This window comes from Mus musculus, chromosome 3 (assembly GCF_000001635.26).
Source record: "Mus musculus strain C57BL/6J chromosome 3, GRCm38.p6 C57BL/6J".
Classification (NCBI taxonomy): Eukaryota; Metazoa; Chordata; class Mammalia; order Rodentia; family Muridae; genus Mus; species Mus musculus.
Genome location: NC_000069.6, coordinates 146,181,547 through 146,196,858, shown reverse-complemented (window position 1 = coordinate 146,196,858; position 15,312 = coordinate 146,181,547). Strand labels below are relative to the sequence as shown.

General features: G+C 47.0%; 1 protein-coding gene across 8 annotated transcripts in view; it reads right to left on the bottom strand.

Moving 5' to 3' along the window:
- Positions 1 to 1,344: 1,344 nt before the first annotated feature.
- Positions 1,345 to 15,312, bottom strand: part of Mcoln2 (mucolipin 2) — a 45,719-nt gene continuing 31,751 nt past the window's right edge. For 2 of the 8 annotated variants that reach the window (XM_006501969.4, XM_030252775.1), the window contains exons 9-14: positions 15,004 to 15,153; positions 13,291 to 13,392; positions 13,063 to 13,185; positions 6,393 to 6,599; positions 4,510 to 4,628; positions 1,364 to 2,104 (exon numbers count right to left, since the gene is read on the bottom strand). In XM_006501969.4, the coding sequence (XP_006502032.1) occupies positions 2,068 to 2,104; positions 4,510 to 4,628; positions 6,393 to 6,599; positions 13,063 to 13,185; positions 13,291 to 13,392; positions 15,004 to 15,153 (738 nt within the window). In that variant the 3' untranslated portion in view covers positions 1,364 to 2,067. Of the gene's footprint in view, positions 2,105 to 4,509; positions 4,632 to 6,392; positions 6,600 to 9,718; positions 11,523 to 13,062; positions 13,186 to 13,290; positions 13,393 to 14,803; positions 14,856 to 15,003; positions 15,154 to 15,312 lie in introns of those variants that run through there. The other 6 variants (XR_003954373.1, XR_003954374.1, XR_003954375.1 and 3 more) reach the window with 6 other exon arrangements.

Here is a 15,312-nt window from a genome sequence, read left to right as displayed (position 1 = left end):
CAAAGCTACAGGATGAGTGGGGTTCAAGGCGCCCAAATACTCTGCTTGTTTCTGCCATTCCAGTCAGTTACCTCAGGGTACTGTGTGTGGCTTTGGCTGTGTCACTGTAAGCCAAGGAGGTGATTTCTACAAGGGGTAGCGATTTCAGAATGTAAATAAAAGGTAAAAAAGATTGTATCTTCGGTCACAGTGAAGTAACTAAGGTCTGAGAGAAGAAAGGGCTTGTCCCAGACCTGTCCATCAGCAGTTACCCTACTACATCCTCAATAACTCGGGAAAGAGACCACAGTGAGAAAAGCCGCCATTGTTCAAAATGACTAAGAGCAAAAGAAACAATGTTTCCATGGTAACCTTGAAAAATATTTTTCTTCCTGAAAGCATTGGAGCCAACCGAACAAAAGGAAATGAAAGGAAACATAATAGCTGATTTTAAGAAGTAGCTAAGGACGAGTGAGATAGCATCATTAAGTTTCTATCAAATGACAGTCAAAGCTGTAGGCTACAAATCTAGTCTGTTCGGAGCCAACCAGGCTAGCAATGGCTTAACCCTATACCTGATCTGGAACCAGAGAAAGAAGCCCAGACCCTCAGTCTGATGATCTTTAGTTTTAAAACCAAGTCCTGTGACTCTTGAACTATTTTTTTGTAAAAAGAAAAATTAATTAAAATGATACTTTGACTAAGTACTCTATATGTAGTCACGAGTCTTTTTCCTTTAAAAAAATAAAGATTGGTTTCTATGCTGTGTATGAGCGTTTCGGTTGCCTAGCTGCATCTGTATGATTCTTCAGATGTCAGAAAAAGGCATGTGCTCCCTGAATTATAGGGTCTCTGGAATTATGGGGTCTCTCGAGTCACACTGTGGGTGCTGGGCACAAAACTCAGATTGTCCCCCAAGGACAGCAAAAAACAGCCCTAGCATGAAACATGCCCTCACCTACAGATCTTACAGTTATTAGCTGCAGGGTTTTCTCTGTCTGGATTTGTTGGACGGATATGAAGAAGAGCAGGAGCAAGGAGCAGATGGAGAATCAGACAACGGTTCTTGGAGCGGAGACAAAGGCAGGGAAGGGCAGGAGCTGCTCTGAGATGCAAACCCAAATCTTACTCTGCACCAGTAGCCCTCATAGCCCCAGATAGCTCAGCTATGACATAATGATCTTAGTCTCAAGTCTTTATCAAATAGCTTCTATGGACCAACCCTCATAGCTCCTTCACCACTTGTTTAAAAATGACGGATCTCTCAGGTGGACAAAGTATTCAAGAGGGATGGTATAAAATGGAACTCTCACTCAGTGACTGTCAAGAGACATCGCATTGTAACACAATAATAGTACAATGCAACATCGTGAAAATAAATTTATTTAATGAAAAATCTACACTTCCTTCCATGACAAGGGCAAATCCCCACCACAATGGAGCTGACTTGTGAAACAGATGGCCACTCCAAGCTTAGGGTGACTCACTCATCATGTGTCCAGTCCAGGGAGAGCTCACCTGAGGGGACAGCCAGGTGCTCTTTCATCCCGCTGACTGTGCTAACAGACACTGGTGTTGTGCTTGCTGAAGAAGCAAGCTCACAGTCCAACCAGTCACGAACTGAGTGGCTTACCACTCTCTAGCTTCAAGTCTTAATTTGGTTTGGAAGCAAATTTATTTCTGTGCAGACCATAAATTAACAAATGTCTTCAAATCCAAGTGTCACGTTTTGAAACAAATCTTTGTTTTTTCAATAAGCATGCATCTTTATCTGGGTTTAAATATTGCTTACACACTCTGAAGTGGGAATATTTCTTTTTACATCTCAACATTATGATGTCACAAACGACCAGACTCCTGGTGAATTTCATTGCCACGCTGGCCTCACAAGAGGCTTACTCTTCACACTCCATGTCTATGAAAAGTAACTTTGGAATGTCAGGTCTGATCAGCAGCTCATGGACACCCCTCCTTCTGGTTCCACAATTCAGCAGGACAATCTTTGAGCCGACTGCTGCTACCTCTGGGGTCTCTCTGAATGACCTCAGCATAAAGGGATCTGGACTTGACTGACATCAGCCAAAGGTTTTAGTCAATGAGAATCAAGTGGTCATTGCTTCTTCTCCTGTAACAGAAAAGGGGATGAAGGAGTAAGAGAACGTCAAGTTAAGAATTTTTGTTTGGATAGTCCTGCGTCATTGATGCTGTTGTTGTCATTGTTGTGGTTGCTGTTGTTGTTTAGACAGGGTCTCATGTAGCTCAGGTTAGCCTCAAACTATGTAGCTGATAATGACCTTGAATTCCTGGTCCTTCTGCTTCCCCTCCCAGAACACACGCAACGCCACATCTGACATTGACAGCTCTTATTTTTTTTATTTTATTATTCAGATAGTGATGTTAGGGACCAAACTGAGGGTCTTGCCCAGTCTAGGCAACTTTTCTACCTGGACTCCCCAAAATCTTTACAAAAAGACTAGAATACGCTCTAGACACATATAGCTTATGTGAGCCAAATGTGAAAGAGGAAGAAAATGGAGCACGGGAAATGTACATACTTTGAGGCTTGGATTGAGGCTCTGGAAACAACCGATTGAGCAACCATCATCTCTCAGGACCCTGCTCTATCAGAGCTGATCAATGGCTACAAGGGCCAGACACTTTCCTTCATAGAAGAGAACGTTTGACAACTCATATCTGCCCATCCAAGCCTTGTCCTCCAAAGAGCCAAATCCTGTCAGTCTGGGAAGAGAGACCTGAGGCCAGCAGGTTCACCCTGCAGGCATCAAGTGGTTCAGGAGAACCATAGACTATCTATGCCCGAGTACACAGCTTAGGGTATTTCTAGAGACATTTAACTGAGAAGGAGGAAGTCCGGAAGGTGGGCAGCCTTGGTTTGGAGTGAATGAATGCTAAGCAATCAGCCTTCATCTTCTGCTTCTTCCCTGTGCCCAGTGTGACCAGCTACCATGTGCCCAGTGTGACCAGCTACCATGTGCTTCGTGCCCAGTGTGACCAGCTACTGTGTGCTCCATGCCCAGTGTGACCAGCTACCGTGTGCTCCATGCCCAGTGTGACCAGCTACCGTGTGCTCCGTGCCCAGTGTGACCAGCTACCATGTGCTCCGTGCCCAGTGTGACCAGCTTTGCTTGCTCAGACCCTGAGCTGCCATAAGTCCTTCATCCCTTAAGCTGTTTATCATCAGGTATTTGTCACGACAGCCAGAAAAGCCATTAATATAATAACTACAGGATGCCATGGCGGCCCCGAGAGACCTGTGATAGCCTTCCCATGTCTTCGGAGGCAGTTGCAAATTAAGAAAATTAATCTTCTTTTACCCTGGCATCCGCGGCAATAGTTTAACGCTCTGAGAGGATGAAATGCAATTTTGAGAATGTCTCAGAAGACCTCGTCTCGTGTTTACCAGACATCCTCGGGATGTGCTCACTCGTCTCATGGAAAAATCTCAAGATGCGGTGTGAATCAACGGACAGAAAACTCCTCATGTGAGCCTAAGTAGCTGTGATCTCCCATCTCCCTTGAGGAACTGGATTGATGGAATGCTCAGAAAGCAAAGGCAAGGAATACTTGAAAAATGTCTACCTCTGACCCAAGTGAAAACAAATCTGGGTACGTTTGAGAAAACCATGACCTCCATGCTGGTCACCACCCAACTGTGTAGCACCCTCTGGTCACTGAGAACCAGGTCATTTCTCTCAGAGTCCAAACAGCCAGCAATGAAGAGCTACTGAGGCGTGCTTTTAACCAAGAACACTGTGGTGGTTTGCTTGAGAATGGTTTATATATTTGAATGCGTAGTCCCCAGTTGGTGGGACTATTTGGGAGGATTGGGGGTGTGGCTTGTTGGAGGAGTTTGCACTTGGAATGGGCTTAGAGGTTTCAAAAGCACTTATGTATTCCCAGTTAGCTGTCTCTCTTGCCCTATGCTTGTGGATCAGAACGTAGGCTCTCAGCTACTGCCCCAGCATCATGCCTGCCTGCTGCCACGTCCCCTTCCATGATGGTTCATGGGCTCACCCTCTGAAACTAAAACCTCAATAAACTCTTTTTTTTTTTTGGTTGCTTTTATCTTGGTGCTTTGTCACAGCTACAGGAAGGTAAGTAAGACAGACACCAAAGGCTTCCTCTCCATCATGTCCTATCTGTTCAAGGAACTGGTTTGCTCCACATCCTGTGAGGGGAGAAAATGCCTTTGCCATGTCTGGAGCTGCACCTTCAGAACATACACTCTGACCTCTTCCTTGGGCCTCTTAAGATTCATCCTCCTGCTTCTGGTCACAGTCCATCTCCTCCTAGGGTTCCCACAAGGTCTCTAAAAGTTTCAGTGATGTCATGGAGCTTTCTACACAAACCTTGTGGTATGGAACATTGTTTTACAAGAAACAATGTATTTCTCAAACAAACCTGTGTGGGAGGAGAGAAAAAAAAGAGCAACCATTTCCCACCACCGGCAGATTTCTGAGAGCAGAGTTCAGTTGAGATGACTGTCTTCCCTCCACAGACAACACTGACCTCCTCAGACAGCAGAGGCAGGACAGCAAGGCCGATGGCTGCTTCTGGTACCCATCTTTGCTTCCGCTCTCCTTCAGGAATTTCTGCAGATCTGTTTCAGGAAACCCATGCTGCTGGTACTTCTTTTGAAAAAGCAGACAGCGCTGTTGTTACCTCCTGTCCAGGGCATGAGCAATGGTTCTCTTTGTCAAGAAAGCAAACCCCGCCTCTGTGAAATGCAACTCCCGGGTGCTAGCTCAGATCCAAGGAGTGCTATGAACAATGCAGAGTCAGTCTGTCAGTCCCAGAACAATCTGTCCGTCCCAGAACAGCTAAGTGTGGCGGTGGAGGGGGGAACTGAGAACAATGGAAGGGAAAACTCCAGAAAACAAGCCAGGGGAGAGGGGGAGAAGTGAGTTGAAAAGAATTGAAAGAAATCATCCAAACCAGAAAGCCAGAGTGTTAATCATGAGGCCAGCAGTTGTCACTCGGCACAGTGTCCACCTAGAATCTCACAGGGACATAATTCACATACATGGAAGATGACCACAGAGTGGGACAGGGGTAGATTTTTCCTAACAGATAAAACACTCCTAGCACCCAGTCATGTTTAGTAAGTTCGTCCACACCAAAGTTCAGACTTGCCCCACACAAGGACACATATCAATTTTGACCATGTCAAAGACATGAATCTTCATGGCAAGAACCTGCAATACTGTCCCCGTACCTTGCTACGGGGCAGCTACCACGAACGCCCTGACTCTGATCCTCACACGCTGACCACTCATCAGCTTTTCTTGGACTTTGTATGAGAAGGACTGAGCAGAGGCAAGGACACCACCGTGGTACTTGTCCTGACGTCGTTTAGGTGCTGGCCCTGAAGTAGTTTTCCTAACACAACCATCTGTTGTGGGGGTACCAGCTCCTAAGACAGTGAGCATCTTTGGAGCTGCAATACAGCAACCACACAGGACCAGTGAGAAAGAGCACGGGATGTACCATGGTTTAGGAAAGCTGGAACTGTCCTTTCCTTCCCCTTAATGAAGTGTGCACTGTAAATATATATGCTATCTCATGGTCATTTCTCAGTTGCCAGGGTGGCAATCACCTCCCATCGCTAGAATTTACACTGTGTCCTAGCTAGCCATCCAGGCAGGAGCATCTGTCAGCTCTGAGAACAGCAGTCGGGTTGTTGAGTTCATTAGAATCAACCTCTCCCCTTTCTCTATTTCTCCCTACATACTTCCGACCCATACCACGGTAACAAGTGAAATGTTTCAAGTACTGTGCTGGGAAGTTTTATGTCAACTTGACATAAGGGGAGGTTATCTGAAAGGCGGGAACCTCAGCTGACAAAATGACTCCACAGGATCTGGCTGAAGGGCATTTTCTCAATTACGGATTGACGGGGGGGGGGGGGGGGGGGGGTTGGTGGGGGGGGTGTAGGGGGGTTGTTCCTAGCCCATCGTGGCTAGTGCCATCCCTGGGCTGGTGGTCCTCAGTTCTATAATAAAGCAGGCTGAGTAAGCCATGATGAGCGAGCCAATAAGCAGAACCCCTCCTTGGCCTCTGCATCAGCTCCTGCCTCCAGGTTCCTGCCCTGTTTGTGTTCCTGTCCTGCTTGCTCTGATGCCGAACTGTGATGTGGAAGTGTAAGCTGAATAAACCCTTCCCTCCCCCAAGTTGCTTTGGCCGTGGTGTTTCATCAGAGTGATAGAAACCTTAACTAAGACAAGCACATATTTAAAATTAGTCGTCAGACCAAAACAAACCAAGGTCTATTTTTCTAAAAAGATTAAAAGAAGAATAAAATTGTATTTCCGTAAGATTACAGCCTTTTCTCGTGCTCCAATCCATACAAAGTTTATGATGCTTTTGGGCAGCAAACACTGGTCGTGCCTTACCTTAATGGTGTGGTAAGAGTCGGTGATGAGCGCGATGAAGAGGCTGAGGACCATGTAAATGAATAGGCTGATAAAGGAATACAGGTAGAGGCGGCTGAACAGCCACACCAGAATGCTCTTCTGCTGGATCTGAGCGAACGTGGCAAACATGTCATCGCCGTTGACCAGAGAAAACAGGCATTCAGCGACTATGTTCAGGTTTTCAAACTGCAAGGGAGAAATGCAACGGAACCCCTGAGGCTGAGCACCATAGGAAGCTGAGAGCTGCAAGTGGCTGCGGGAAGCTGCAGGGGGGCAGCAGGGAGCTGTGAGGAGCTGCAGGGAAGGGGCAGCAGGGAGCAGCAGGAAACAGCAGGGGGCAGCAGGGGGCAGTAGGTGTCTGTGAGAAGCTGTGGGGAGCTACAGGGATGTGATGTCTCTATCCTACAGCCAGCAACATTTGGAAAAGGTTGAGACTCGACACAATATAAAAGGGTTTTTCTAAAGGCCTATGCCATAGACTTCCCAACCGTACGATGAACATTTTTCCAGGAGCTTCCCATCCCCCACCCCCAAAGACAGACCACAGCTAAGACAGACAGCAAGGCCTGTGGCAGAGCTGGGGTAAGACATATGAGCTCAATGACACTCCAGACTGGTTCTCAACAAAGGGAGGAAGGGGTTGTAGTCACTGACTGTGGAAAAGTGTGGTTCGGCGGAGACATAGCAATGGCTGATGAGAGGCATTTGTGCTGAATTGCCCAGAGCCTCTTTGAGACTTGGGCATACATCAGGCTCAATCCAGCTCACGAGCAGACTTGAGTGACATCTCAGCCACGGGAGCAATGTGATTCGACACATACTTCTTTAAGAACTAAAAGCATGTCGGAGATCTCCTAGAGCAGGGTAGCCCAAGGGCAGATGCCAGTCAGAGGTGACATCAGGAGTCCAAGTGAGGCAGAGTCCTTGCCAGAATAAAAGAGACTCTGGAGAAAGTGTATCCGCATGAAGGCTAGGAAGGGTGTGTGATGGTTAATCTTGATTGTTGACTTAAGCTGACCCAGAACTCCCTAGGATCCTGCTGTGCCCCTGGCAAGTGCCTGAGCCTAAGAGCCTCCCATGCCCCTGCAGGTATCAGAGGAATTTCTAGTTAAACTTAGGTGGAAAGATCCACTCTATATGTAGGTGGCAACACTTCCTGGGCTTACTAAAGTCCCAGGCCTTTTAAAAAAATAAATAAATAAAAAGGAGACAGTGAGCTGAGCACCAGCATCTCTCTCTGTCTGCTTCCTGACTGGGGATGCCATGTGACCAACTACCTCATGGTCTCACCACTGTGACTTGCCCAGCATGGTGGAACGTACCCTCAAACTGCAAGCCAAAGCGAACCCTTCCTTTAGTTTCTTTTGTTAGCTATTTTGTCACAACCACAAGAAAAGTCACTATTGGTGACATTTTAGACACAGTGTATCTGAGGTACAAGGCGGGAACTGGGACACTGGGTTGTTCAGCTGAAGGTAAGCACTCTGAGCTTAAGTGCTGATCCAAGGTGAACACAGTGTATCACTACACTCCACAGCCAGTCATCCTGGCTCTGAGAACTTGTCAATCTGCGTCCAACTCCACTAAAACAAACCGTATGCCCTTAATAAACATGTCCCTGGAGCCAGGGGTGTAAGCAGAGGATGTATATGAAAAACTGCTGGGGTAATAGTGACTTAATAAACCAAAGACAGCATGGTTTTCAGAAATACATGAAAGGGGTTACTGTAGAGTTTTCTATCTGTTCTGACATTAGGGGTTGGGGTCTCTATGTCCATTAATTGAGCATGGCCTTGTGTACATCCAAGGCCTTGATAAGTGTCTAGGACATCGTCCTGGGGGAAGAGGGACGTGCTGTCATGTAACAGATAGAAAGTGAACCTCCCATCGCCCTATCCAAGAAAAGGGCTCTCCTTCCAAATTCCTCTGTTCCTGTAACTGATGCCAACCTCCACCCAAAAGAAACATCTGTACCAAAATAATTGAGAACATTCAAATCTATGCTGGTGTGGCCAGTCCATCTCCCTACTCTGTGGTCCTCCAAAGCCCGTGTGCTTCATGATACGAGCCTCCCTCCCTCTTCCTTTCTGATGTCATTCCTTTCTAGGGAAGTCTTTGACATGATCGTCTCTTTATCCAATCCTCACTAAATCTCATAAAGATAGGTTTAAAGACATTTCTCTTGCGTATGGCCATAAAACTGAAAACAGAAGCACAGAAAGTTCCAGTAAGTCCTTCCATGTTGCCTCACAGTTGCCTCTTGTCAATATTAATATCCATGCTTAGCTCTTCCCACCGCAAATTTCCCTGTAGAATCTGGTCTCTTCCTCTCATGTATTCTTCCTTTCCCTCTGCATCAAAGTCAACATTCAAGAGCTAAATCAAAGTCTTCTTGGGGATAGGATGCTCTGTCAGCTGCAGCCCCTGCTCTTTATCAGCAAGAACTCTGAGAATGTGGTAGGGCTGTCCTTTAAATGCCCTGGAATGCATTTCTATACCTCAGTTGCAGAGCAAAGCTTACATCTTACACTTGTCTTAACACTAGAAAGAGACGGGCAGGATGCGGGTAGGAGAACATGTCCCAACAGTGATCACTCTCTAGCCCTCACAAAGTCACTCTGCAGAGCGAGGCTAATGTTGCTCTCTTTGGAGTCTTGCAGGAAGCATCCAGTTGAGCAGATCTCTTAAGCAGTAAGTATGCGGACTGCTTAACAGTTAGACGGGAAGTTCCTGGCATGTTTCCTACTGTCACCAGCTTAAGACAGTAATCAGGCTAAAGTTGGCTTCTCTGAATGCCAGTGACATTTTAACAGCATCTTGGAGCTCGTCAGTTCTTTTGTAACCTGGTCAATCTCTTTCTTTCATTTCAAGGCCTCTAACACTGTGTGCTTCCTGTTTCAGAACTTCAGGTAGCTTGTTGGTCAGTACCTATCAGATCTATGCCTTAGCTTCCTGTGTGAACATGCTCAATATAGACACAATGCCCGTCTCAACATTAACATATTTATAACCATTATACCTCTCCCTCCTGTGTACATATAAGACCTGCTCTAGCCCGCCAGATTACAGCAAAGACCTGATAAAGCATACTGGGTCATCTTTCTACCACAAGAATAGACTAAAACCAAAGTTGTTTTAGTGGCCACATTCCAACACATGGGCATAAAAAAAGCAACCAATGGCGGGAGCTAAAATGTCTTCAGTTGGGTAGCACATTGGCTAGCTCTTAGGCACAGCAAGACCCCATGTCTAGCTGATTTTCTTGTCAGTATGAACAAACACTTGGCAAGGAAGGAGGATTTATCTTCCTTACAGTTTTTTGGGGGGTGGGGGGGTTAGATATACAATTTGTCGTGTCAGGAAGGTGGGGCAGTGGGAGTGTACATAGCCAGTTGCTTGCATCTCAGCAGGACGAGAATCAGACTCTCTCCCAGGTCTCTTCCTCCCCCCCTTTTATTCATTCTGGACTCTGAACCCTTTCATGATGCCACTCACATTCAGGATGAGTCCCCCCCCCCCTCCTCTGTTAGAACTTTCTGGAAATGCCCAAATGCTTATGCCTGGAGGTGTGTCTCCGAGGTGACGCTCAGTCCAGGTGGGTTGACCGTGCAGATTAGCCATCACACCTTGGAAGGCAGGGCAACTGGCTCTCACCAGCAAACTCGCTGAACACTTGACACATTGCAGGCACCAGGGTGGGTACCAAAAACATGAAGAGGAATGAGCCACAGTCTCTGCCTTCTGGGAACTCAGTCGCCCCAGCGCTATGTGCACAGAGACTGCTAATAAACAGTCAATGGGTAGTTCCAATCAATAGTCCTGGTGGTCGTATGAAATCACAGAAGGAACCAAAACCTTTACGTCACAAATGATGCTTGTGAGCGAGCTGAAAGACCTCTCGTCCTAATGCAGATACAGCCTGCAATCGCTATGTCAGAATGACTTAAAGTATGGTTTGAGGCAGGTAATAAGAATCTTTTATAACAGTAAAATGTTTTAGCTGGCTCATTATGAGTAAGCGAAGTGTCTGGGCAAGACCAGAAGCTTTGGAAATGTCACAATTTTGCCCCTGGCCTTAGCAAAGTGCGATGATTTATCAGTGGCTTGTTCTTCGTATTTGTAAAATGGAGATAATACAAAACTATTATTCATGCATCATAGTAAAAAAAAAAAAAGTCCCCTGAAGACAGGAAATGTAAAAGCCACATTAGAGGCGTGCTTAATAATTCAGAATGCAGTGTGAAAGACGATCCGCTGTCTTTAGCTCCCTGTACCTAGGCGTTTTCAAGGAGCACAGTGCCAAAGTCCATTAGTGCTGGAAATGGGCATCGATGTGACGGTTGGGTCCCTGAGGCTGAACCGCTGAAATCAGATGTGTAACAGGAAGGCAGGAAGCTAAAGTCTGCTGCTTTGACTCCAGTCGGTCGCACCAAGTAAGAATTTTCCCGACACCTTCCCTTTAGAGTCTTCTGTTGGCTTGTGTGTTGGAAATGGTGAATGGCGTCCACACTCAAGGTTGCTGCGATTCTAAAAGTGCTAATAACGTTGGCCTCGATGCTCAGCTGTTCTTGATATCAAAGCATGATAACAGAGGCTGGGCAGGCCTGGTGTGACGCTGTGACTTACTGTCTGGGTGACCACAGAAATGCCTTGGTATATCAAGGTTCTCTCTCCGTAAAGGATGGTGCCATCTCACGGGAAAGAGAAGATGGGGTATGGTAGCTCTGACCTCAAAGTGACTCCAAAGGCACATGCGTTAAAGGATTGGTCTCCAAACTGTAGCACCACTGGGCGACCTTAGGAGACAGCGCCTAGTGGGAGACTTCTAGGGATATGCTTTGAAAGGGCTGTTGGAAAACCAACCCTTCCTGCTTCCCTCTTTCCTTATGGCTACTGTGTAGCAAACAGGCCTCCTTTGTCATGTCCTTCCATGATGCACTGCCTGGTCACCAGCCCTAAGGCGATGGGGCCAAGTGACCCTGCACTGGAGCCATGAGCTAAAATAATCCTTTCGTCCTTAAGAGCTGGTTTGCCGGGCATTTTATCCCAGTGACAGAAGACTAATGAGAGGAGGAATAGCCAGGGAGATAAAGAACTTGGACACCAGGCCTAACAAAAAGCAAAGAATAGCAGCCATTCAGTAAACTTCAAACGGTATTAACTTCGAACCTTTCAGAATAATGACTAGGGACAGAACTGCACAGAGCGTGTGACAAAGGACATAGGACCGCTTGTCCGGCTGTCTTGGGACCAGTGGATTGATGAAAGCCTGGTTAGACCCAGTATTTATTTATTCCACACGGTGCAACAGTGCCCTCTAGTGACAGATAGGTGAAGCTGCTCCCGGAGCAGGAGGCAAGCAAGAGGAAGAAAACTGCAAATGCTCTTGGACTTGGTAAAGACAGTGAGCTCTCCATGTTGGAGTTATCATATCAAAGAGCAATCTTTACCCGTGAGTCACCTTCAAAGACGTGACACGAGGCAGGGAAAATCAATAGGATTGTCAGGATTTGCCGCTATGCTGGAGGCTGCCTCCTTGCTCACTGGGAAAAAAAAAATCAGGACTCTTTTTGGACACATTAAATGTAACAGACGGGCAGGGATCGCTGGTATTCCACACTGGGGTTTGATTGGATAGGGACAGCGGGGAGGGTCCGAGCCATGTGTATCACTCATTCTATGAAAAGCTTGCAAACCACATATTTCAGTTAATGTCAAGGTCAGAACTTAGCTTGGAGGAAATCCCTTCTGTTCCTGCCTCCTTCCTCCTTACTGGGTGTCTGAGGAGTGTGACAGGATTGTGTGTGACATGAGAGAGACCCTGGAAGGTCCCACACAGCACTACTCCAGTCAGTAATGGTGACTGCTATTCTTTTTCTGTTGTTCCAAGGACCCAGGGACAAGGAAAGGAATGCCATGAGGCGCAATGACCCTTTTCATTGTTTGGCTTGGAGCACAGCCTCACTCACTTCTTGTGATGTTCTACCGATCAATTATATCATTGTTTTGAGACAAAGTCTCCTTCTCTTCCTAGGCTAGCCCAGAATATAGCATTTCGCCCAGGCTGGCCTTGAACTCACAGCACTTCTTCCTCAGAGCTCTCAGGATTGACTATAGCTTGACTATAAGCTTGGTCCTGGACTTAGGATGGTACTGAAAGGAAATATAGTTAGAAACTCAGCTGAGACGCAGACCTGAGACTGTCAAAACCACCTTCAAGGATGTGTGCGTATGTTAAGACAGATGAAGTGCTCACTCCAGGCAGGGCCATCACTCTTCTCTGTCGCTCTCAGCCAATGTGGATGTAGACCCTAATGCTTCACACTAGAGCGACTCTATCATAATTCCCTTACTCTTTTGTTTTTAGCTTGCTGACAGTGATCCCACAGGTAAACACTGTTCCCTGCTAATCAGCTGATTGAATGTGTCAGATCCTCAGCCTGGCTCAGACTACTATGAGAGGTGTTCTTATTCCAATATCCTAAAGTGAGTTCACTATCCCGAAAAGGAGACGGCAGAGAAATAGAAAAAGAAGCATCAAGACAGACATCCAGGGTGTTCGCTGGAGAAGAGTGGCAGAGATACGTGCTCGAGACTCAGGCAAAGGGCCCCACGTGCCCTCGATGCAGAAAGAATTGGTGCTACACACCTTCTCGTGGTACGGTCCTAAGACAATCCAGCCGCAGAAGGTGTACCCCAGGTAGATCATGCCAGCGCAAGCACAGAACCGGAGAACTTTGGGCAGTGAGGCTTGCATGGTTAAAATGAGCACCTGGAAGACAAAGGCGCGGACAGCTCGTCTCGGAGGATGAGAACCAGCTGGCAGAACTCAGAGGAGGAGCCCGTGTCAACCACAATGGCACTTCTGAGAGCTTACGTTGTACGTCTGAAAGTAACCCAGATATCTGATGACTCCAACCCAGACAAAGAGCGTCGACGTCCCGAGCAAGATGCTGCACACGTCATAGTTTGTGAGCTTCTGAGGAGGGAAAAGAAAACAGCTGAGCCGACACCCCAGTCCCCTTGGCTTGCTTACCTCACTTTAACAGATGAGAAGAACTGACTGTCCCCTACCTATGTCTATCACCCCAGTACTTGGGAGGCTGAGACTACAGAATCAACATGCATTTCCAAGGCCAGCCTGGACCACATAGTAATTTCTAGGCCAGCCTGGACTTCAGAGTGAGACCTTGTTTCAAAACAAAAATGAAGAAAAGGAAGAAGGAGAAAGAGAATGAGTGGGGAGAAGGATGAAGAAGAAGAGGCAGAAGAAGAAAAAGAAAAAGAAGAAAAAGAGGAGGAGGAGGAGAAGAGGAAGAGGGGAGAGGAGAAGAAAGAGGGAGAAGGAGGGGGAGGGAAGGGGAGGGGAAGGAAGAAGAGGGAAGCTTCAAATTTTTGGGTTTTATTTTAGTATTTTTTAGAACTTATTATTCTGAAATAGGACTTGCATTTGCCACTGGCCTAGGCATGAAAGGGCCTGGTGTTTGGCAAAGAACAAGCAATATAATCCATTGACTTTCGGAAGCAAACTCCAGTGTGACTTACAGACACGAGTTCCTGCTCTCAAGGGATTCTAGGCTTCACTGAAGAGACAAGCAGCCATTTAATACAATATGCTAAATTCAATGAGAGATATGCTGCTGACACTTGTCCCAGAGGCCTTCGCATGGGGATGACCTGGAGCGCAGCGGGACACACAGCGCAGGCTGGAGAGAAGTCTACGGCATAGGGACAGAGTCTGAACACACCCCGAGGCTGAGGCCTGGTGTGTGGAATGGCAGTATTAGAGCCAGGATGGAACCAGAGATAAATGATGGGGACCCTAGAGGCCATGATGAAGCGGAGGTCACTTCATCCTAAGTAGATCCTGGAAGGCAGAAAGGATGGTAACAGCAAGATGGGTAGTTTCAGGAAGACTGCCCAGCCACTGTACGGCTGGGTCTGCGGGATAGAAGGTCAGAATCACAAAGCTGCTGAGGGAGGCCAGGCCAGAGAGGGAGTCAGCCCGAGGGAAGCCAAAGGAAGCTGGAATAGAGACAGGGAGACCCTGTAGCTATGGTGAGGGCAGTTTTGTGAGAGTGATGTAGAACAGAGAAGAGAACAGTTGAGAGACTCAGCCTAGTCGTGAGAACAAACCAACCAACATATGCAACTGGTCAGACCATATAGGCACTTGAGAGCTGGGGATCTCTTGGCCATTGGGGCTCACAGCATCTGCGATGCCTCACACCTGCCACTGGCCCTTCAGGTGTTTAGGAGAAATGTCTGCTCTGTGTACCAGCCGCCTCCTTTGCAACTTACATAAGTAAATAGATACATCGAAAAATAAATGAATATAAAGCCCATTCCCTCAGTCTCCCCAAACTTAATTCCTGTTCAAATGATGCTACCTGCATTCCTGGAGGAAGGCCATAGGGTGTCACCTTCCACAGCGCACTCTTCCTGGAGAAGAACGTGAAGCAATGGGTGACAGAAAAGAGAAAACACAAGAAGCAGGCTAGTCCCCAGAAAGATTCCCCAGAAAGACTCCATGTCTTACAGGATGACCTGAGGTCATCCGGGACAATATAAGGTTCTAGATGTCACTGACCTTGGCTTTGATTTCCATCTTCAATATGGATCCAATTATTGTCATGAGGTCGCTGATAGTGACCAGGACGTACCATCCGTTGACGAATTCCCACTGGTCAGCGCCACACACGCGCTGTTTGTACTTCTCCAGGAAGAAGTTTAGAAATCTCTACGGCAAACATGTAAAAAAGACGTCTTACAAGTCACACTGACCTCCGGAGGCAGAAGACAAGAGCAAACAATTCCGAGCTGGCAGATCCACCTCACAGGGAGACGCGGTGCCACAGCCGAGTGGAGTTGTCTACTCCCGTGTAAGCAAGCATTTGAA